At 41.9% G+C, this 23,966-nt stretch overlaps 2 protein-coding genes across 16 annotated transcripts in view; both read right to left on the bottom strand.

The window, feature by feature from the left end:
- LOC6504766 (amyloid-beta-like protein) overlaps window positions 1-1,234 on the bottom strand; it is a 53,402-nt gene extending 52,168 nt beyond the window's left edge. For 10 of the 12 annotated variants that reach the window (XM_014904325.3, XM_032453136.2, XM_014904321.3 and 7 more), the window contains exon 1: window positions 964-1,120. The gene's annotated coding sequence lies outside the window, so the exon portion shown is untranslated. Of the gene's footprint in view, window positions 1-963; window positions 1,121-1,148 lie in introns of those variants that run through there. The other 2 variants (XM_032453135.2, XM_032453134.2) reach the window with 2 other exon arrangements.
- A 683-nt stretch (window positions 1,235-1,917) lies between these two features.
- The window catches only part of LOC6504765, a 53,471-nt gene continuing 31,422 nt past the window's right edge, over window positions 1,918-23,966 (bottom strand). For 2 of the 4 annotated variants that reach the window (XM_044717195.1, XM_032453139.2), the window contains 4 exons: window positions 18,425-18,517; window positions 8,290-8,583; window positions 7,419-7,547; window positions 1,918-7,346 (listed from right to left, as the gene is read on the bottom strand). In XM_044717195.1, the coding sequence (XP_044573130.1) occupies window positions 2,943-7,346; window positions 7,419-7,547; window positions 8,290-8,583; window positions 18,425-18,517 (4,920 nt within the window). In that variant the 3' untranslated portion in view covers window positions 1,918-2,942. Of the gene's footprint in view, window positions 7,347-7,418; window positions 7,548-8,289; window positions 8,584-8,929; window positions 9,471-13,152; window positions 13,501-18,424; window positions 18,518-23,737; window positions 23,915-23,966 lie in introns of those variants that run through there. The other 2 variants (XM_032453141.2, XM_032453138.2) reach the window with 2 other exon arrangements.

The following is a 23,966-nucleotide window of genomic DNA, read 5'->3' as shown; positions in this document are numbered from 1 at the left end:
CGGAGAGGCTGAGAGGTGGAGAGTCCTGTTCTTGGCCGTCAGTTGGCTCGCCTCGACAGCTACTGCCCCAAAAACTATGCAACGCAAAATGTCAACTCTCTGTATGGCTGTATGTGTGTTTCTGTGTCGCCGTAGTATTTGATTGTAGAACGTAGTAGAGGGCTGCGGGGGAGAGAGTGGCTTCGAACAAGAGAGCCAAAAACTAAGGTTAACTACTAACTATCTTTGAATCCTTAATCTTAATCTTTACAGTAAGTAACTGCAAGTACAGTTATAAATTTGTAATAGTCAGAATGAAATATTAAAAATTCTATGGAATTACTATCAAGTTTAGAGTGTAGCCTAACATTTTGCTGATTCGAGCTCAGCTTTCACGCAGGTCCACCCAAATGTAACTGCGCACTTTCCACACACTCTCTCTCGCGGCAGCTCGCTCTCTCTCTTGATTGGCTCTCTCCCAATTGCTCTCGGCTCCTGCGCAGTGTTGCAAAACGCAGCGCACTATCATCACATGCAGCTTCAGCAAATAATTATTTTCTGTGTGTTCCGTCACCAACTAAATTGCCACAACAAATCACAACAATTATCGGTAATTGTTTTTCTCTCGAGATTTAATCACTGTGTTTTGCTCTCTCTCTCTCTCTCTGTATTTATCTCTGTGTTTGCACTTGCACTTTAATAACTTTTGAACAGCAAAAAAAAAGTGTACAACATTTTCGTGTGTGTTTTTTTTTTCTTTTTTTTGAATCTTTTTCCTTCTCCCAGTTCCGCCGACACAACAACAACAACGTCGGCTAGCTTTCTCTCTTCCTTTGGGGAGGCTCTGTTCCTGCTCTCCCTCTTGGCTGCTCTCTCTCTCTCTCTGTGTGGCGCTTTTGGCGGAGAGAGCTTCTAGCTAGGATGAGCTAGGCTCTGAGAATCCTTTGGAATTTGGTTGGAGAGCCTGGAGGACTGGAGACGTACCTGACGCTGCGAACGCTCACAAACGACTGCGAGCGGCCCAGCCAGCTCGGGGGTTAAGTTGCCTCTTTTCGGAATTCGGAATTCGCAATTCCGATTTTCGAATCCGAAATCGACTTCGGCTCGCTGCTAGAGCGCGTGCTTGGGGTCGATATTGAGTCCGAATATGGCACGGGGGTGGCTAGTACCGTTTTGTCCGTGCCCTGGTCCGTTGTCCGTGGTCCGTGGCCTGTGGAATGTGCCGAAGGCAGCAGCGTCAGTGGCAGAGGCAGCAGCAGGTGCCTGGGTGCCTTGTCAGGGGTGGCAGAACCGGTTCCGCGAACAGCTCCGCTCGCCCTTATTTCCGGTTGCTGGGAATCCTTACCAGAACGGAAGTTTCAACCAGCAAATGGGGTAGGTTTATGACTGAGGCGGCACTCTGGCGGCCTCTATAGTTCATTGTGTAATTCTAGGGGTGTTTTTTTATTTAGAAAATTGTTGAATTGTTGCGTAAATGTAAAGGTACATTTAAATTTTAAATTTAAATATTAAATATATAACTTTAATTGAAGCTCTTTATGATATATATTTACTTCTTAAAAAATATTAAGAACTTGCTTTATATTTCTTTTTCTTTTTATTCAAAATAAAAGTGCAAAGACTTATATTTTATATGTTTATTACATTTCTTATTTGAAATATTATTCCAAATAATAAATTTCATATATTCCATTTTAAAAACATGATTTCCCTCTCAATGGCTGCCGCACAATTTCCGCCCAATACCTAAACCGGAAATGAAAAAGGGCAGCGCCATTAACAGTATGGTGTGAAACTTGGCTAAGGCCGAGACTAGCTTTACACCACATACATAGATGGCGCCACTGTAAAATTGAGAAATTCCCTCAAAATCCTATTTTTTAACTTTAAAAAACCAAAATTCCCTCCAATTCCATTCAAAATAAAAACAAACAAGGCTTATTTTTTGTATTTTATTTATTTATTTAGAAAAAATAGTTGTTTACCGTTTTTTGTGGATGCTTGACATCTCTTTTTCTCGTTTCTGGTGTTCTGCAAAGAGAAATCTTTTTGTTTCTTATTTTTTGGAAAAAAAATCATTATAAAAATATATATATATATATGTATAATCGTATAAAAAATATGTAAAAATTAATATAAACACTATAAATACACGGAATTGTTTTAAATGCATAAGACACAATGGAGTACACTCGAATGGCTTAAAACTAATTAAGTACAAAAATTGTACATTTAAAAAAAAACGGATTAAAAATAAATGCTATAGCTTAAAAAATAAATGTAATTTAAGAAAAAAAAAAATAAAAAATTTTATGGAAAGCAAGTGTCGTTGGACAACAACTCACAAAAAGGAAGCTCAGCGACTGAGTTTCAAACTTCTGGCTCACAAAAAAAATGGATTTTCATTTAAAATTAAGATAATGTATAAAAAATAAAAAAAATTAAAAATAATATGTAAAAATAAGCAATAAAAAAATTGGATAAAAATAAGATGTGTGTGTGTGTGTGGGAGGGGCAGGGTGGCCAGGCTAAAGGCGGTAAAGGGAATGCATTATTTTGATATTGTGATATTCGAGTGAGGTCCTTGATGTCCTTGTGGATCGATCCTCGAAAATGGAGTGATGATGGTTAGGTGGATGGTGGTTAGTTGGCACAGCGGTGGCTTCTCATGTCGAACCATAGAAGGACGTGTGTTAGTGGGTCTCCAGCTCATTCTCCTCCTCCTCCTCCTGATGATCCTTTGGCCTTTGGGGTCCTTTATCCTGGCGTGGTGTCTTCCTACTCCTACTCCTCCTCCTCCTCCTCCTATTTACATCCTTCGGTTATGTCCTTATGTGGCGATGTGGCAGCATGGCTTGCATGAGATTATCGGTTTCCTTGTACGGCTAGAAAAGTTGCACTAGAGATTTGGATTGGTTTTTTTTTTTGGGCTTTTGGGGATAAAAAGGATCAAGGATTCAGGATCACCGACGCTGATTCAGCATCTGTAGGTAGTAATCGCAGTTGGTGCAATAGACGGCCGGCGCGATCACATGCCTCTTGCGGCACAGATTGCACTCCACCGCCTTGGCCGAGGCCTTGACGATGGCATTGTTGTAGACGCGGGTGGGTATGGCGGTGGTGGCGCCACTAGAGAGTCCTGGGGCAACACCACTAGGTCCTCCAGAACCTCCTCCCGTCTCCGGGAGACCGTTCTTCTGCGGCGGCGGAGGTGGCGGTGGCAGGCAGTCAGCTTCTCCCTTGGTTCCTGGCTCGAAACTGACTTTCTTCTTCATCTGTTGCTGCTGCTGTTGCATCTGTTGTTGCTGTTGCAACTGCTGCTGCTGCTGCTGCTGCTGCAACTGTTGCTGCTGTGGCTGTTGCTGTTGCTGCTGCTGCTGCTGCGGGTAGTAGCCTTGTCCTTGGTAGCCATGTGGCAGGGGCACTCGCTGATAGGGCGAGGGCAGTGGCATTTGTTCTGCCACGCCCACACTCCCATTGCTGAAGTAACTCATATTGAGTTGCTGCTGTTGCTGTTGCATCTGCGGCTGCTGTTGCTGCTGCTGCTGCTGTTGTTGTTGCTGCATCTGCTGCTGGTGCTTCTGCAGTTGCACCGAGTAGCTCTGGTTCAGCATCATCTGCTGATGGTGCAGCGGCCGCGGCATGCTCGTGTACTGTGCATCCATTTGTGGCAAGTGCTGCTGCGTGGCAATGCCACTCATGCTGGTGCGATTCTGTTGCTGTTGCTGTTGCTGCTGCTGCTGTTGCTGCTGCTGCTGGTGTTGCATGCGTTGCACATAGCGTTGCATGTCGGTGGCAACTGCAGCAGGTCGGCCCAGCATGGGAGAAGGTTGTTGCTGTTGCTGCAGTTGCTGCTGCTGCTGTTGCAGTTGCTGTTGCTGTTGCTGCAGTTGCTGCTGCTGCTGCATCTGTTGCTGTTGCAAGTGTTGCTGCTGCAACTGCTGCTGCTGCTGCTGCCTTGGCTGCGCCTCTGTCTGCAACCTCAGGATGTTCTGCTGCTGCTGTTGGATCATCTGAGCCGTCACCTTCTCGTTCGGATGCTGGGCCGTTCGCAGGACACGCTCCAGGATGGGATTCGGGATGAAGTCGTCGTCCTCCTCGTTGCCGGCCGTGGCCACCAGGATCACCTGGTCGCAGAAGGAGACACTCTTCTTCTTCACCCGCTTCTGTCCCGGAACAGGGCCCTGGTTCTGGTTGAGAGTCTGCTGGACCATGGTGTTGAGGAGCTCCACCTCGCGGATCTCCTCGGCGATCTGGGACTGGCTCATCTCGTACTTGGGCTTGGGCAGGAGCTGGTGATGGGGCAGAGTGGCCGACCTACTGGCCGGCATGCAGTCCACCTCGTCCACGTCCAGCTTGGAGCTGGGCAGGCCGTTCATCTGGGTGCGCAGCTGTGGGCCCACTTGCTGCCCCCCGCTCGGATTCGGCTGGGAGAGGAGCTCCTGGGAGGCGTACGACCGGATGGAGGTCTGCTCGAAGCGGTTGGCCAGATCCCGGACGCTGCTGGGCGAGGAGGCCTCCAGCTTCCGCTGCATGGCCCTCAGATCGTTGGCCTGCTTCAGCCAGTTGGGATCCTGCGGCGCCTGGGTACTGTCCTTGCGCATCTTGAGGAGATGCTGGCGCTGCTGCAGCTGCGCCAGGATGCTGGTGGTGCCCTCCAGGGAGTCCAGTTGCTGGCGCTGCTGTTTGCTGGCCGCCTCCAGTGCCTGCAGCTGGCTCAGCTGCTGGTTGAGTGGCTCCAGGTCCAGTTCCGGGGGTGGTGGTGGCGGGAAATCCTCGCTAGCCTGCCGCGAATGGCAGACGGAGTGGGGTGGACTCGGATACGGTGGCAGTTCCATGGGTGGCAGGGGCAGGGGAAGCTCATCGCCGGCACCCAGCATCTGCATGTCCTTCAGAGGACTCTGCTCGGAGTGGACCTGGGCGCAGGTGGTGATGATGGTCTGGCAGGAGTCCTCGCTGATCGAGGTGTTGGAGCTCATCGCTGACAGATTGGAGAGGTTGGCCTCGTGGTGGAACTGCTGCTGCTGCTGCTGGGGTGTCAGGGTGGAGCTGGTCCGCATGGGCGGCGGTGGCGCCACCTTGGGCACCATGGTCAGTTGCCTGCCACTTCCATGGAAGCTCTTCCGCATCAGCTTGCTCCGCTCTAGATTCGGATTCGGGTTGCTGCCACTGGCACCGGAGCTGCCCGCGGAGGTGGAGCAGTCGAAGTGTCCCTCGGAGATGTAGCCACTCATGCTGACCCCGTGCTTGCCCAGACCCACGGCACTGTCGTCCACGGAGCTGCCCAGGAGGCTGGCCGGCGTCTGGTTGGGGTAGTGGTGGGCGTGGTGGTGGTTCATCGACATGTTGCTGTTGGCGACATCGTCCACCGCCTCGGTGAGGTCCGGCATGGAGCGGTTCTTTCGCCGGATGAGTCCGCCCATCAGGAGCTTCCGCCTGATCTTGTGCTGCTTCTTGCCGCTCTTGTCCTTCTCCTTCTTCTCGTCCTTGTCCTCCTTGTGCTTCTTCAGCGTGTCCTTGGCGTTCACCAGAAGTGTCTCCGTGAGGGAGAACTCCCTGGTCAGCTTGTTGCGATCCTCGCTCCGGCTGCGCTTCTCCTTCTCCTTGTCCTTGTCCTTATCCTTGCGACCGAAGAGGGATCGGCTCTCTCGCTCCGGCTTGGCGGCCACCGGCTTCTCCTGCTCGTACTCGATGGCATTGTCGTCACAGACCGCCGAGGCGGTGGCCAGGGCCTTCAGCGGACTCTTCCGCTTGGGCAGCGTGGCATAGATCTCGATGCTGGCCGGGATGGACTGCTGCTGCTGCTGTTGCTGGAGCTGTTGCTGCTGCTGCTGGAAGAGCTGCTCCTTCTCCAGAGTCCGGTCCTTGCTGTTCTGGCGCACATGCTTCACGACACTGGAGGTGCTGCCCTCCCGCATGTGCTTCAGCTCCGGCATGGCCTCCGTTTCGGCGCCCTTCTCCACCAGGATCCGTCTATGGAGACTCCTGGCCCTCATCACGCACGTGTTGTGCTTCATCCGGGCAAAGGTCATGGTGTGCGGATTACTGTAGGGGGCGTCCATGGCCGCCCTCGCCCTCCCGGCGGCTGCGTTACAGAGCACCAAGGCGGTCTCCAGGTCATGCGACTCCTCCACCAGCCGGGACTTCTCCAGCAGCTGGTCCGCCTCGTGGCATAGCTTCTCGCAGTCCCCGGACAGGGTCATGCCACCGTGGCTCATCCCCGGGCCGCCATTGGCCGCCTCCGGGATCTTGGCCAGCTGGGGATTGAGGGCGTGCTTCGGCGGATACGAGTCCGTGGAGCTCAGCGAGAAGGAGTCATAGCCCGGATCGTAGGGCAGACCATGTCGCGTGGGACTCTGAGGCACTGCCCCGACCACGCCCCTCTTGGCCACCATGTACAGATAGGGGTTGTCCAGGGTGGTGGAACTGGCGGAGCTGGCGCTGTTCCTGTCCCCGGACCAGTTCCCGGAATCCCTGCGTCTCGGCTGGTTCAGATGCTCCGGCATGGTGAGTCCGTCGCTGGGCGGGGAACTGCCATTGGAACTGGACCCGTGTCCGGAGCTGGACTCGGCGCTGTGGCTCCTCTGGAGCTGGAGGTGCTGCCTCCTCGCCAGCTGGGCGCTCAGCACTGCCTCGATGGGCTTCCGGTTGAGGAAGCCCCCATCCTTGTCCCCGTTCTGGGGGACAGCTGGTCCCTGTCCCTGGATCTTGTCCTGGATGACGCTCAGATTCTGGTACTGGGCACTCAGGACGTGCTCCACGGTCTTCCGACTGATGTAGGCGTCCGTTTCATCTCCTCCTGGGAAGATGTTCTTCTGGATGACACTCAGGTTCTGGTAATCGTTGACGGGCGACCTCAGCGGCGTGGGGGTGATGGCCCTCCGGGTGTTCCCCAGACTGGGCTTCTCCGGGCTGGGGGTCACTGCCCTTCGGGTCACCGGATTGGACACCTCCAGTGTCGAACTCATCGAGGGCTGTTGGGGAACGGCGTAGAGGAGCAACAAGGGCTGATACCTGCCGCGACTGCACTTGTCCACGACGCCCTCCCAGCTGGGACCCACCTCCTTGACATTGGCGTCGTCGAAGTAGACCCACACCTTCAGCTTGGTGTGGAAGAAGAAGGTGGTGTAGTGCTTGCCGTAGTAGGAGACGATCCCCACCAGCTCGTGCTGGGTCTGCTGGGCCCACCGCTGTTCGCTGACCTGGTGGAAGACATCCCCCAGTCTCAGACTGGTCCCGACGGCCTTCAGGACGGCATGGACCTGATCGGCAGCAGGTCGCTCCGAGTCCCAGACAATGCCAATGGAGACCACATCCGGGCGGTTGAGAAGTGCCCGGCAGATGCCGATCTTTGCCCCACAGGTGTTCTGTTTTCCGGGAAAGAATCTTGATTAGTTTTCAGTTCTCTAGAGGAGTTGGGGGAGCTCCAATGGACTTACCGGACAATCTCGGATATCACCCATATTACCAGCCGCCCTCAGGAGCTGGCCGAAGCTCAGTTGCTGGTGGTTTTGGAGCGCCAGACTCTTCTGGGAGGTCAGGGCCGAGGCAGAGACGTAGTGCACCATCTGAGAAATACAAAATAAGATCATTAGGAGGCTGAACTTTTGGTCAAGACGGAAGTGCTCCGCCCACACCCACTATCCCCCATGGCTGACGTCATCGATCCCATTTAAGGGTTAACTGGTCGGGTGGCTTTTCTCGATCACCATGTGCATGTCCACAACTAGTTCTCTGATCCACAAATCAGCATAATGATCGGATGTCTAACTGTTCCCCAGTCCGGCCAGTCCGATCCGAAGACAAGACTTCAAAACAAGTGCAACACACTCTCTGCCGGACCGGGTGTTGCAGGTGTTCCAAAAACTGGAACCCACGCCACGAGTTTGCCTCCGATTCGATCACAGATTGTATCTCAAAACTAGTTACTACACTGTCCAAAAAAATTACTTAAAAGCTTAAGCTTGGCGAGACATAATTTTGAAGATAATTATTCAAAAATTATACAAGACACTTTGGAGGGGAAACATATGTCTGAATAAAAAAACTGGTTTAAGATAAATAATCACATAATAAGCAAATTTAAGAAGTTTTTTAAATGTATTTTTCATTTAAAATTAGTTTAAAATTATTTCAAGATGTCTTTTATTTTTTAGAGATTTTTAAAAAAGGGTTTCTGCTCCCAAAAGTTTATAGAAATATTCTATTCTAGGCCTTAAAATCTCCTTTAAAAACAGTAAAAAAATTTAAAAAAATTTCGGAAATATTTTTTAACATTTAATAATTATAATTTAATAAAATAACACCCACCTGAGTAAAAGGCAGTTGCTCAGAGTTGGCTCCACACTTGCAGACACTCTGCTCGATCACCCGCATGGCGAACCGTCGATGGGCGATGCAGGCGGCGGACTCGCAGGAGTCGCCATCGTCCTGGGAGATGTGCGAGTGGACGCGATGCAGGAGCAGCTCGAAGCACTCGGCGGCATCACCGAGACAGCCCAGGGGGAACCTGCGTCCTGCCAAAGGACCACTGGCCAGAGCACGACGCAGTGGCTCCGGGCATAGGGCTGGTTCCGAAGAGGTTTGCAGCTGCTGGAAGAGTTCCTATAAAAAAGAGGGAGTTTAAGGGTTAAGTTTTAGGTATTTAATATTTAAAATTAGTAAATATAATCACTAGTTAGTTGATATATTTTGGTATATTTTTTATGTATTTTTTTAAGTATATTTTAAATTCTTTAATTTCTAAACTTTCAGAACCTCCACTCTATAGAACTTAGTTTGTAACTTTGACTTTAAATCTAAAAAATAATAATCTAAGTTATAAATTAAGTATAAAAACTAATTTAAAATATCTAAAATTGTTCTTAAAAAAATATACAAGCTTAAAATATTTTAAAATTAATTCAAAACACTTTTTTAAACTCTGACAAAAGTCAGAAAAAAATCTTACAATAACCGCATTGATGCAGCGATCGCGCTCGGCGTTGCCGTTGATGTTGCCCCCGTTGGTGGCGCCACTGGAGGCACCATTATAGCCCATTACGGCCAGCTCCACGCTGCTGGCCACTTTGGCCAGGGCGCTGACCGACTTGGGCTTGGACTGCTGGCGGGTTAAGGTCGCCGACTTGTCGGCACCGTCGAGGAACAGTTTCCGGGGACTGCTGCGGGGCAGGGTGCCGCCGCCATTGTTGGCCATCAGGTGGCTCAGTTGTGGGTGGTGGTGCAGGGCGGAGGCATGTCCTTGTCCAAGTACCGGTCCATGTCCTGGTCCATGTCCCTGTCCTCCAGTGAGTGGCGATGTTGCAGCTGCATTGGTGGGCACGGGTGTTGCAGGTTTCGTGGGTGTGACTGTCGCGGGTGGTGTGGTGGCAGCTGTGGGGCTACCCCCTGGCCCTGCCACGCCCACCACATTCGTGGGCTCTTTGCGTTTATAACGGAACTTGATCATTGTCTCGTTATTGCTTGATTTTTAATTTTAATTTTTATTAAATCTGTAAAGTGGTTTTTGGGGAAATGAATATTTTTTGTTGATTTTCAGAAAATTTTTTTCCTTAGCACTCAAGTTTTTTTTGTTTGGACGAATTGGCAAAAAATGGAGGAGGAGGAGTAGGAGGAGGAAGTCTAAAACGGAAGTGACAGGTCGGCAAAAAACAATCGATTAGCAACCAAAAACGGCAGACACTATCCGCTAGCAACCTGCAACATGCAAAGCAGCAACCTGCAACTTGCAACCCTTTTTTTTTTTTTTTTTGCCAAATACACAGCTGTTTCGATTGTTTTTTTTTTAAGATGTTCGTTAAATGGCACACCCCATAATAATATACAGACTGGACTTGACTTTCGCTTTTGGTCTCGACCTCATTTAAGGCCCAATCGAAAGTTTTCGATCTGAAACCGGTCCAGAGACAAAAGTTCTCTGCCAGGTCCAGGTCAGCAGTTTCTCAAGTTGCAACACCAACTCGGCAACATAAATTGCATGTGCAGCACAAGTAAGAGGTCTAATGTTGCCGCCTGACAACTGCTGACGCTTTTGAAATAAAAATAAACTAAAAACTACAAACGCCACAGATCCATTTTCAATTCCATTCCATTTCCAACAACATATGGCGGAGATCTGTAAACGCCTTTTTGAGCCATTTTTTTTTTTAGCCAATTATAATTGTTATAGCCAAGAGAAAATAAATGCAACAGCAACCTGACACGAACCATAAGCCAGCCTAAAATTATAGCTGAGACACAGACACTGAGAGAAATCAGTTGAAAGTTATAAAAACTTAACCAAAAGCCTCTAACTAACTAAAGAGTTTCTTCAAGAAATCCTCACAAAAAGGCTTTAAAAATATATTAATTTTTAAATTAAAAAATCTAAAAATATATTTTAATTATTTTTTCAAGTGTTAAAAATAAAATAAATAAAAAATTCCTATACTTTTTCTAAGAAAAAAAGTCTCTTATTTAATTAGTTTCTGGAAACTCTCAACAAACAAGTGTTTAAAAAATCCCCATGCTCTTCTGCTTAATTTTTATTTAAATTGTTACTTTTTTAAGTGCATTTAAATACAAAAAAAAACATGCATAAAAAATACTCAGAATTGAAAGAAAAATAAGCACAATTAACACTTGACAACTGTTGAAATTTTAAAAGCAAAAAAAAAGGGAGAGTTTAAATCGAGTTATGAGTTCATCAGTTGGCTTTAAGAAACAAATATTAAAAAACTAAATAAAATATATAAAAAATAAAACAAATAAAACAAAGAAGAAGAAAAGCAAGTAAAAACTCTCCAAATTGTTATCAGAAAATAAAAGAAAACATTAAAACATTTTAAGATTATTTTTACGAGACCATTAAACCTGCCACACACGAAAAAGACATATTTGGTTGACAATTCTGGTACTTTTTTGTTCCAGAACCAGGGGCGGGGTAGAACTTCAAGAGGGGTCACTGGTCGACCATATAAAAAACAACAAAATAACAACAAAAAATTGTTTAATAAGCGGAAAAGCCGGCGGAAGTTGGTAAAAATAACAAAAACTGAAACAGGAAAACGGCGACAAAACTCACTGATTTTCAGTTTTTACTTTTTTTTTTTTACCTTTTATTCCTAATTGTTTTTCCCGAGAGGGGTAGAGGGTGAAGGGTGGAGGGGGGGTAAATATTTCCCTCCCCTTATTTGTTGTTGTATAATTGTTCATTGAACAAAACAGTTGATTATGCTAATTAGTTCACGGTCTTTAATTTTAAACCATTTAAGTCGAAGTGAGTTACTGGACCAGAGGGTGATGTCTGGACCATGTTGCCACAGACACAGGCTGGTTGGGGCAAGTTGGCGAATCATTTAGGCCATGTAATTAGTCGGCAATTGGCCAACAATTTGCTCAAGAAATGGGCAATAAGGGACTTGGCTTGAAGATCTTGAAATGCGATCGGGCTTTTACGATAAAAAAGGGGAAATTTAAGAGGTATTTTTGGGTTGGAATTCCCTTTTGAAATTGTGAGATTTTAGGGCTACTTCTTGAGGATTTTAAAGGGAAATTATTAAATTCCTTAATACATATTTTTAGAGAAGAAGAAATGAAACACTTCAGTGTCATTCCCTCTATTTCTCTTCTAATTTATTCCCCTTAAAATTTTAATTTATTAAGAAATCAAAAACAGAGAAATCTTTAAAGATTAAATTTGCATAAAAACTGATTAAAAAACCAACAATCTTTTGAGAGAAACTCCTCGCAAACTGGCACAGTTTTGTATTTTTTTCAAATAATTTTTTTTTCAAGTCTGATTTGTGAGTCTGCGACAGTTGGAAGTGGCAGTCCTTGAAAAGCGCCACTATTTATAGATCTTGCACACCTCAGAGCCACTCACACGATAGACACTCGAATGTATCTGAGAGATATATGTTCGCTTCAGATACAGATGGATTTTGTGAGAGAGTTTTGAATGCAAAACAAGTTGGCCGACAATCTGGCCTGCAGCCATAATCTTTTCATTTATTATTATTACCAGTACCAGTACCAGTACCAATGGCTGTTGTTCTGTTTCTTGTTTTATTATTCTTTTTTTTTTTTTTTATTTGTTGATTTATGAGATTTAATTGTTAAGCCAGACCCCCGCTTGTGGCCTAAACAGCAGACACTTTATGGCTAAAATGCGACTGCTACTGCCACTGCCGCTTCCGCAATTACAGCCGCGAACAAAAGAACTGACCTTTTCTCAGGTAAGAGGGAAAAAAAATCTTGGGAAATTGCACGTGCAACACCACACTTGCAACACTGCAACACCACCTTCTTCTTCAACAAAAGACTCTTAAAGATGGCTAGCAGGATATATTTAAGATATTACCTTAAAAGTTCTTCGAAACTTTATGCCTCAACCTGCCACTGGCCAACCTGCAACATAGATACATGATTGCTGCACGTGATTGGACTTTTGAAAATGAAAATCAACAATATGTGGGGGTATGCCAGTGGTATGCCAGTCACACTTGCTTCTTGGCTTTCAGAATTGGCCATAAATATCCAAGACTTTTAGCCCATTAATATGCAGCCAAAAGAAAAGGCCAAAAGACTCGCTTCATGGTGACATATTATTCAAGAACTTGTCATGCATTTTAATGTTTTTTAATTTTCAAGTAAAAAGCCCATAAGTAGCCCCTTCTCTCCCTTTGAAAAAAAAAAAAAAAATTAAATTACAATGTAAAGTTAAAAGCCAAAAAGATCGCGTGATTGGTAAGAGTTTTCCCGAGGGAAAGCCTGGAGAAGTCTGAAGAGTCTGGGAGCCTGCGTGTTCTGTTTAGATTAATTTTAAATAATGCATTAGGCAGGAGGCATCACTGTACCGGAGTGTTGTGGCATCAGTACCTGTTCGCAGGTGTAGCAGGTTTTTCACGAAGGCTGCGGGCTAACAGGCAACATTTACATACCACCAACAACTAGAAGAGAGTCTTCAATAAAAGGCCAAAAAAAAAAAGATATAAGGGGGGGAGCCAACCAACCAACCGCCAAAAAAAAACTAGTTGGGGGACCCACATGGTGGAAAAAAGAATTAATAAAAAAAACTGGTAAGCAACTTCATTTAAATAATAAACTCAGAAAACGACTTCTTTTTAAATCCTCTTCCAAAAAAAAACTTGAGTGCTTTATGATTTTTTTTATCTCTTTTTTTTTTAAACTTACTTTAACATTTTAGTTAAATGTATTTTTTGTTAAATATTTAGCATCCAAATAAATCCAAAGAGGGCTTAGTAAATCACTTTGTTTAACTTGGTTGTTTGTTTTTTATTTTTTAAATATTTGTGTTAACTTTTCTTCAAAAAACGACACTAGAAAAAAATATTAACTTTGCCGCGCGCGCAATTTTTGTTTGATTCTTCTGAGATTCTCTTCTGAAGATTAAGATTTTTTGTTTTTTTTTTTTGTTGATTTTGACAAAGAGCCGAGTTAACGAAAAAACACGTCCGCGCTTTCAGAAATATGTCTCGCAACTGAAACTCGTTTTTGGCCCGAAACACAAAACTGAGAAGCCCCTTTTCGGAAAGAGACAGCGACACAATGAGTAGAAAGAGAGGGAGGACCCTATAGCGAGAGAGAAAACTGGTTTTCCGAGGGGAAACAAGAACTTCAGTTATATCAACAACAAAACAACAAAAGCAACCAACAAACTCACCTGGGCAACTCACCTGAGCAAACCCAAAGAAAAGAAAAGAAAAAAATTAAAGACCCGAACCGAAGTCGAACCCAAGCCGAAGCGAATCCGAAAACGGGGGAGTTTGTCTTGTAGTAGTAGGTTAAACAGGTAACCGTCTTCCGAGCAGGTAACAAAAACCCAAAAGAGACAGAGCCTTCTCTGTTTGCTCTCCCAAGATTCTCAAACTCTCGATTCTTCTTGAGATTTTCAACTCTAAGCACCCTGTGTCCTGTGTTTTTGCCTCAAATGACAAATCTTAAAGGTTCAAGGGTTTTTTTTTTCTAAATTTTTATTTGAGTTATAGTGATTTTTCTTAAAAATATAAAAGATATAGAAATAAACTAGACGCTTTTAAGAGATTTTTTTGGGCTAGTTTCTTGAAAAAAGGACTAGACCTCTCCCCAAATATTACTTTCACTTTAGATACTTTGCCCAAAAAGGTTGTCCCTTGTCTTTAAAGTCTATTTTCATAAATTTTTTCTACTATGAGTTCATAGTTCCTACAACAAAGTCAATCTACAATCAGATCCCTATCTATTTTTCACCCAAAAAACACTCCACTCTATTGTTTGCTCTCAAAAAAAAATCACCCAATCATCTTGTGTGTTATATAATAGCCAGAGCCCAGAACCTAAACCCGTTTAGAGTCTGTGGGCATGGTATCCCCATCCAAAATCACTCCAGATTGCACAAATCTAGATACTTTTATGAGTCAGTGTCGCTCCGGAAACGCCAGCGAAACGCGTGCTACTTCAGAGGCACGCATGCGCAAGAGGTCCAAAGAGGCCCAAGGAGAGAAAAAAACCCAAAAACCCTATAAAATAAATCCCACAATTCCTATGAAAACCTAAATAAATTGATATTATCGATAAGATACCCTAAAAAAAAGAAATCAGATGACCTTTTTGGATAATCTGAAGTGAAGAAAATTACAAAAGTTTTGGGGAGAAAAGTAAGCCACGTTTTTGTGTCATCAGATCTGGATTGAGGGAAGATGCTGTACCCTTTTATGTTTATTGTTTTTTTGTTGTTTGTTTGTTGAACAATTTCTGGTCCACCCGCCACAAGTAACATGACTCAAAAATGACAAAAAAAAATGGAAAAAAAATGGAGTTGAATTGAAAGCTGTGTCCAAAAAAGTGACTCATGCTGCAGATGGGGAAACTGATGGACAGTTTGGATAAAAAATGGGTTTCAGTACTCGATTACATTTAAAAAATATATATATTTTAAAGTCAAGAAATAGTATCTTAAGATATGTGTCCTGTAGAACCAATCAATCAAATAGAAAACGTTACTAACGTTAGAATTCTGTATAAACGTTACATTCTCTTTTTTAGAAATTTGAAATTGTATAACCAAAAAAAGAATAGGACTTGATGGATGAATAACCTTTAGATTCTTTCTTTCTTTCTTCTCTCAAATGCTAAATAATTTTTTAAAAAAATGTGTTTTTAAGAGAAGAAAAAACTCAGAAAACTATTCAATAATTGATGGCTGCATTTCTTCAAAAAATCAGAAACAGAAACTCGAAAAAAAACCTTCACAACGCACGTCTTGCGAATAAATTGAAGAAAAAAATATAAAAAAAAGACACAATAAAGTGGAATTAAAGCTCAACAGTTTGTATTGGTTTTCTGGTTTTTGTTTTATTTTTTGTCTGTTAACTTGGCCAAGAGTGTGATTCATAATGAAGATGATGAAGCTTTCGAGGGAGCCTGTGTGTGCCTTTTTATTAGCACCTGATCTTCAACGCTCGTGCCCAGCAATCAACCATGAATCCAAAGACCCAACCCACGACTTCAAAAAGAAAGACGATATAGGGCTCTTCTCCACTATCTTTCTTCATGGTAATTTCTTTCGTTTTTTTATGATCCCGCCAGACAAACAAAAACCCCAAAAAGGCTGCACTCGAAAAATTGTTCTTGTTTGCCTTTACTTAGATGAGATTTTTTTTTTTTGGAGATTAAGGGAAACCCAAATCTGGAGTATCGCTATTTAAAAAGCAAATAGAGCTTAGGGTTTAAAGAATGATAAGGTTCTTTCTTATACTTACAAGAACTTGAAAGATATATATATAAAAAATATTAATAATAAAACCCACCTCCCACACTCATCATCATCATTTTGAACGAGTCTGCGGTCTAGACATTTTTCAAGATTTTTTCTCTTCCTGGAATAAAATACAACACTATTGTCCCTGATCCTTTCGAAATGAGTTTGTCCTTGTACCTGATGTGTCTAAAATCGTTCTTAATGATTTTATTTGAATGGCAGAAATAAGGCAGAAGTGATTTCCCGTCAAAAGTCTGAAGAGTCCAGAGGCCCGAGTCCGTCTAATGGGAATTGTGCATTCAGGCATTACGAAGACACGGACTGTCGAGACGATTTTTCATCAAGAACTCTGTTTTATTTTCCCTATATGTGTATATGGTATAATGGTTGGTATATATAGTTGGTTTTTAACCCTCAGAATGGTCAGAGTGCGATCGCAATCGTGGGAGTTTCCCAAACAAAAGGGGCCAATGTCTTATTCCCCCCCAAAGAACTGACGACGATTTTCATAATTAAATAGCGTATTCCCGCGGGAAAAGGTTGGGAAAATTAATTTACTCAGAGCGCAGAAACTCTACAATAATTAATGCAAAAAAAAAGAAATGGAAAAAAGAGGGTTAAGAATGGGGAGCGGCTATGGGGGGTTAAGAGCCGGGACGGGCCAAGTCAAAACAAAAACAAAAAAACGAGAAAACAAAAAAACCCAAAACCCTAAGAAAGAAGCCACCAACAACACTTTCCACTTCGGTCAAAGACGTCATCAATGTTTGAGGAGAACCCGAAAGAGATAGAGCTATCAGAGAGTGAAAGAGTAAGGTAGATGGCGTGGTGCACCCTGTGTTTATGTGGTCTTGGCCCGCTCGTAGAAGTACAGTCCCGACCTTTTGTTGTTCCAATGAGTTTTCCCAAACGTCACGAGTTTGTCGCTCGCCTACGGGCTAGCACGATGCAAGTGGAACTGGAGTTGCAAGATGGAGTTGCAAGATGGAGTTGCAAGATGGGGTTGGAGTGGGGGCTGGTGCTGGGGCAACATGGCCAAAAGGAGGATGAGTGTTGGCCTTTGTTAGAGTCTCTACTGCGCGGGATAATAGTCATAATGATGATGATGTTGTTGTTAGATGATCGTTTGCCGGTTCTGGTTTTGACTTTTGATTTAAAGGGGGTTTTATTAGGGGGTGTTTCTATTTTTATATATATATTAAAGGCTATAGATTTAATAATTTTTAAGGAAAGAGTAGGGAAAATATAACATTTATTCTAATAGTTTTTAATAGCCTTTTTAACAGGGATCTTTAAGGGCATTTTTTTGGGAATATTTAGCTACTCTTTAGTCCCAAAAATAGTTAATTTGTTAGTCAATTTTTAAGGCTTCAATAAACTATAAATACCCCTAATAACACCCTTTGAAAACCACCTATAAAATATGATTTAAAGCCAAATTAAACCCCCCTTTCCACACAAGACAACCCCAACCCTTTATTAACCCAATTATCCCCTCAGAAACTCTCTATATCATGTCCTTAATGCAAAGTTTATTGACTTCCTGCAGGATTTACATAATTGAGTAAACTTTAACGAGGTGAGAACAGGACAAATGAGCCTCAATTAATCGAGGCAGGAGCGTTGAAAGGCAGTCACGCCAAAAAAAAAAAAAGGACACGACATCGAGGGGTCCTTATAAGCAGGCGTGACCAGTGGCCAATGGTCTTATCCTGGCCAGAATCTGAAACCCACCCCCAGGATCTCCAGGAGAGTGGAGGGGGTGTGAACCTGGCAGGTAGAGTGTCCTGCCATTTGTTGCATTGCAAGGATCTGTTGGGTTTTTTTTTGTGTAATTCTTTGGGTGTTGTGTGGGAAATTCTTAGAGCGCCTGTTGAAATGAAAATTGGAAAACACAGGCTATAGAACTGGGGAAAAACTGTTGAAAAAAAAAAAGAAAACCTGGCACTTGAGCAGCTGCGTGTGAATAAATGGTGATTTGCCAGAAAAGACAAGACATCAGGTTTTCCACTTTGACTGACGACTGGCAATTAAACTGGAGAGACTGGAAACAAAAACGAAAAGAAAAAAACCCGGGAAAGCCTTCCAGACAGGAGTCTGGGAAAATGTGTTGCCGCTCGGACTTAATTGCTTTATTTTTAGACCTTGGTTTTTGGCCAGGCCAGCAAAATGAAAGGTGGTTTATTAAGGAATATGCCATTACACATGAATCAGTGGGTTTATGGCCAAGTTGCCAACTTTATTACCAACTTGCAGAGCTAAAAAGTATGCTATAGTTTTTTGAGGGCTTGAGTTTTCTTTTAGAAGTTTTTAGTTTTTAAAAATTAGTTAAGAAATCTGTAATTTTTTAAGAAAATATGTATGGGTTTATGTTAAATTGTTCTATATAATTAATATATACTTAAAATAAACTAAAAATATATATTTTAAAGGTAGAAGTATAGATAAGTTCATCAGACTGATATAGGTTTAGTTTTTGGCTTTTTAAAATAATTTAAAATACTTAAATATACAAAATATTATATTTTATACACAAATAATACTTTTTTGTATGATTTGAATAACAAAAACCTTAAGAAACCTAAGCTCAAACTCCTTAAAAATGTTATTTTTAGTCTAGTCTAGAAAACTGTTCCCTATTCATCCTAGACACCCACCCTGCGAGCTGGTGAGTGCCTCGGCTAAGTTCGAATTTCGAAGACTCACCTTTAGAGCGCAGAAGATGCAGTCTTGGCCGCCGCATACGTGCTGGTTGAGGCCTCGGAACGATCGTCTAAAGGCGTCCAGGTGCCACAAGACCTAAAAGAGAGAAACGCAGAGAGAGAGAAGAGTTAGTAGAGTTTTTTGGAGCTCCCAGAAGAAGGGGCAAGACAAGCCCCAGCCCCAGTATCTCGAAAAAATCTGTGCGGTGTGTATAACAAAAGAGAGTCGCAAACCGGTTAAGACGACGCCATCTTGGCAAGATCTCAAGCTTCCAGTCCCCAGATACCTGGCTCGAGACAAAGACTCAAGAGAGTCTTCAACTCGCGCCACAAAAGCCATGAAAACCAGTTTCGTACTCGGCCACAAAACTGCAAAAGTTGCTGTTGCTTTTGGCCAAAATCTACCTCAACTTCTGGCCCAAAAGTCTCGTGTCTAGAGTCTTGACGGCAAAGTTGGCCAGAAACTTGTCTGGCGAGCCACCCAGCCAGTCGGAGTTTCTCTCCCTAAGCCACTATATATTTTTTTTTTGGCGGCCTTTTTCCCCAGAGTTGCAGTCAGAGTCAGAGTTCATGATTCATGATGCTCGATCCCCTTTTCGATCTATCAATTAACCAAACCCCAAAATCTATAATTAACCGATGGGGGGATTGGGGGATGGGAAGGTGAAAGCCCTGGAGCGAGAGCAATCCCTTCACCCATCTAATGCCAAAAAAAGTAGACTTTACTGAGTTTACTATTAAATTTGGAGCAAATCCAGTGAGCAGGCCCGAAAAAAACCGGTTGGCAAGCTGTTAGAAAAGCCAAAAAACCAGGCACCCATAGTGTCCAGTCGCGGCCACAATGTCCAGTTGTTGGCCAAGTTAAAAAAATTATTGAGACAATGGCTTTTCAAAAGGCACTTTATAAAGGTAAAAGGCAGGCTTAAAGTCTATGAAATGTAGTTGGTTTTCTGGGGATTTTAAGGTAGTTTTTAAAGAAGAAACTCAAAAAGAACTATTGTATAAGAAAGAATAAAATATACATATTTTTTGTCTTAAAATTTAGTATTTTCTTAGCCTCATTAAGGATCCTCTTGCCTGTCTCGAAAAGTAAGACCAAAGTCCCTTAAAAAAACCCATTAAACAAAGGCTTTAATCTTTAAAGAAAACCCTTTAAAAACTCTATATTTTCTACATCTTTCTGTTAAAAAAAAGAAACATAATAGAAAGACTTTTATTTCCCTTCTCCACTGCAAAAAAAAGTCTAGAGAAAAAAAAAGTAAAAAGGAGGGAAAAAAATAGAGACACCGGAATAATTTCCTGTCTTTTTGGGCATTTACAAGCTAATTAATCCCCCTCGATCGATGTCCAATTGACAAGTTCACCGAAATAGGAAGTCATTAGTGTCGCCTCTTCCTTTTGCCTCTCTTTCTATTTACCTATACCCATCTCTTTTCTATCTCTATCTCTATCTAGTAAATGCCGCTTAGCACGTGCTACTGTGTCAAGCCCACGCCCTTTCCGCCCACTTTGTTTTAGTAATTTTATTTATTTAAGTTTTGTAAACTATCGCCCACACTCACTTGACCGAAAAAGTAAGCCAATTAATTAAGGGAACAAAATAAATAAAAAAAGTACATTATATATAGTATATAGTTTGGTGTATAAAGTGGACAAGTGGGTGGTTCAGTGGTTGAGTGGAGCAGCCCACGTGTTTTATTTTTTTTTCACAACGGAAGTTGTGGAGTTGGGGCTGTAATTAATGGACTTTGTGGGTGTCCAGTCGAGATATGGAATCTATTACTGAATAATTGATAAAAATAACAAGTTTAATTAATTTTATTTATTAAGAGACGTTCTTAGAGTAGTTTTTAAAAGGGAAAATTATTTTTAAGGGAATAATATCTAATTTATAGCTTAAAAAATTGGGATAATAATAATTTCCCCCAGAAACCTCTTTAAGAAAATCTCTAAAAATGTCTTTAAATTAAAAATGAAAATCATGTTTAACTAATAAATAATAAAACTTAAAAACCAGGCCTAAATATACAGGTCATAAAGGTCAGTAAGATTTTTTTTCCTATCTAAAAACATAAAAAAGCCATCTTCATTTTTTTTCTATTGCCTGTTTTATTATCGCTCCCGCATCTTGGCCGTCTTTTTTTTTTTGTGGCAATTCCATGACTTGGCTAAAAAGGCTTTTGCCAAACTGACATTTCGGTTACATAATCAGCTTAGTGGGCCAGCCGATGAGGAAAACGAGGAAGCCCAAGTCATAGACCGAAGAGAAGCACAAAACAGAACTGTCGCGCCAAAAAAAAAACGAAAGACTTAGGCGACAAACTGTTAGGGAAAAGTCTTGTGTTTTTCAGCCTCTGTACCGTTTTTCCCTTTTTTTTTTTGTGTGTTTGGTTATTTTTTTTGTGGCCACCGTGTGGCACGTTGCCGCTGACCAACAAACACACACACGTACAACACAACATTGTATTGTGAAAGTTAACAAACGAAACCCGGCGATATACCCAAAAAAAAATTTCCCTTGAAAATAACAACAATTTTCGATAAGTCGGCCAGCTAAGAAGAAGCAAAAGCGGCGGCTTCGGATAAAATTGAAAATAAAAATAATTTTAACTTTTGGATCATAATTTATGCTCAACCTGTTGCTGTGGCTTTTAGCTTTTTAGCTTTTCGGTTGGCAACATTGAAGATTTTTCACATTCTTGTTGTTGTGTCTTGTTGTTCGATCGCAGCTGCGCATATTTGTTGTATGCTGTTGTTGTTAATAAGGCCCATGGGTCTCCCCCCCTTCCCCCTTACCATCCATAGACCCCCCATAGCCCCCTTCCTCACAATATGGTGGCGGATCAATCGCAGCCTCATTCGAATTGATTAGCATACAAGTTTGATGTTTGTTGGAATTTCTTTGTAAATACAATGGGAAATATTTATAGAGGTTCACGGAGAGAAAAAAGGGGGTCTTTAGAATTGGATTTAATATTTTTACTTAAATAAATTAGCAAGAAATAATTAAGCTAGGTGATTACTATAAAACTGGGCTTAAAACTTAAGCTTTTTGTAGAGGGTTTGCCTAAAATGGTTTGAACAAGAGATTTTGATTGAAAATAGTTTTTAAAATTAGAAAATAAATAAAGAAAAATCTAAAAAAAAGCAAAAAATTAGATTTATTTAATTAAAAAATGAATAAGTAATCAAGACTACATTTTGAAGACTTTTCATGACAGTCCCTGCTGAAGTTTGTTAATAAATAATCCTTAAAAAAATGTATAAATATCTTAGCATATGATAAAAATAAATAATATATGTTGTTAATCAAATTTTCAATATTTTAAAATATTTTTTTTTTAAGATTATAGAGAGCCTTAAAAGTCGCATAATGAATTACTTAAAATACATAGTTTTCCCAAGAGAGTCTGCAAACCTGGGATGATCCGTTTATTTCCGCGCTTTGATTAACCAAAAAAATAAATAAAAAAAAACAAGAAATACACCCACACAACCCCCTGATGAACCCCCTTTAACCCTCCACCCTTCCCCCGAGCCGTGTGAGTCTCTTACTCGAGCGGAAAACAATTGCGGCACGTTAGGGTTAATGCTTGCAACGCGCTGACTGACATAATTAAGTTAAACAGAAAACAAAAAAAAAACCGACAAGAGCACATTGGAGGAAATTCAATTAAATTAAAGCGAAATGTTTAACGAGACTTGTGACAACATAAAGGGCCAGCCAGCAGAGCAAGAGGGGGAGACACGAAGGCAACTTGCAACAGTTGCACAAGCATTTTAGATATTTCCCAGGATAAGCAACAAAAACTACAACCATGACAGGTAGAAGGCTGGCCAACGGCAGGCAGCAGGTAGATCTAAATTTTGAATAGATCACGATTACCCGATAGACCTAGGACCCTATATATACCCGATTCTATATACAGGCATGTCCGTAACAAAAGGAATCTCATCTCAGGATACAGAGATCTGGGATTCCTTTTCCTTTTTATTTTTGGTTCGGGTGTGGGTTCTTTTGTGTGGGTTCCGGTTCAAGTGCTGCAACCCGCTGAGTGATTTAGGGTTTTAGGGATTTTTTATTTATTCCCAAAAACTGTAGGTGTGTGTGTATCTGCAAGGCATCGATCAACCCTCGCACTTGTCGCAGTGACAGTACTGTTTTTATTATCATTTTTTTTTATTGTACTAACTGTCATAGTTATGGTTAAAAAGAAACATTATGTAACTAACTTTTAAATGTCACACTTTTCTTTGTTTATTTTTTTTTTTTGTGGTGCCTGGTGGTAAGTGGTGTCTTCTTTTTTATTTTTCTTTCTTAATTTTTTTTTGGTTATATGATCAAAAAATGTCAAAAAAGTAGATCATACTTTTGCACTTGACATAATCTGATTATTTGGCAACTGTCTGCCTTGTGGTTGATTTTTTATTCATTTTTCATCATCAGACTTTATTTCTGCGATAATTGCCGGTTTGATCAAATCAATTAGTAAGATCATTTAAAGCGCATGATCATCAGGGTTATTTTTTACCTTTTTTTCATCTTTATAAACTTTCTTTTGATTTAAGTTTTAAGGAAAGTTATTAAGGTGATTTTTGCTTATTTTCTAGAAAGGTTATAGGGGTTTTTTTGGTTAAAGGGGAATTAATAATTTATTTAAAGAATAAAATGATACAAGTTATAGAAACTATCATCATCAATATCATCATATCATCCTTGAGACCTTCCTTATAGAGTTTCTAATGTTAGAATAATATCCTTTTATTTAAAACCTATTTTAAAAAATATTTCCAAAACCCTCTCTTTCCAAACCCTTTCTATTTTCTTCCAAAACTACTATAGTACTTATAGTACTCCCTTTTTTTTTGTCTAACCTTTAGAACCTTTCTCTCCCCCAATTTTTGTTGATTTTATTTTTTATTGCATGCCCCGTTGCACGCCACTTGACCAAGCATTTTATTTTATTTTTCTTTTTTTTTCCAGCCGGTCTTCCCTCGGAGACAACAATTAAAAGTGCGCCTACAAAATTGCTTCGCTTTTGTGGCTTTTTTTTCTGTTTTTCTGTCAACTGCAGTTGGCGTTTTAATTTCTTACTTTTCCCAGTAACGCCGAAAAGGTTCTCTCTTCTGGCACTTTATAGATACATTTTTTTGTTTTTGTTGACAATTCATTTGTGGGTCGAAATGAGATTCGGGAAAATGCTTTTTATGATCATGAGGTATTTTTTTTTTCCTAGTTCTGCTTGAACTCTGGTGACCTTAAATCTCTGGTTGAATTTTTTAATAAAAGTCTTTTTTTTTGGTGGAAACTTCTTACCTTGCAAGTCTGAAAAAATGCCCCAATATTGTTTTTGGCATTGATGGTTGCATTTGTTTGTTGTAATTGTTGTTGTTGCTGTTGCTGCTGCTGTTGTTGTTGCGATTGTTGTTGTTGCTGCTGCTGGGCCAGTGGGGCATGTGGCAGTGCCACTGTTTTTATAGCCACCGTATCCATTTTGGAACACCAAAAAAAAAATATTGTTTACGTTTTCCTTTTAATTTTTTTT

The sequence above is a fragment of the Drosophila ananassae genome, chromosome XL, assembly GCF_017639315.1.
Source record: "Drosophila ananassae strain 14024-0371.13 chromosome XL, ASM1763931v2, whole genome shotgun sequence".
Taxonomy (NCBI): Eukaryota; Metazoa; Arthropoda; class Insecta; order Diptera; family Drosophilidae; genus Drosophila; species Drosophila ananassae.
This window is presented reverse-complemented; position numbering and strand designations above follow the sequence as displayed.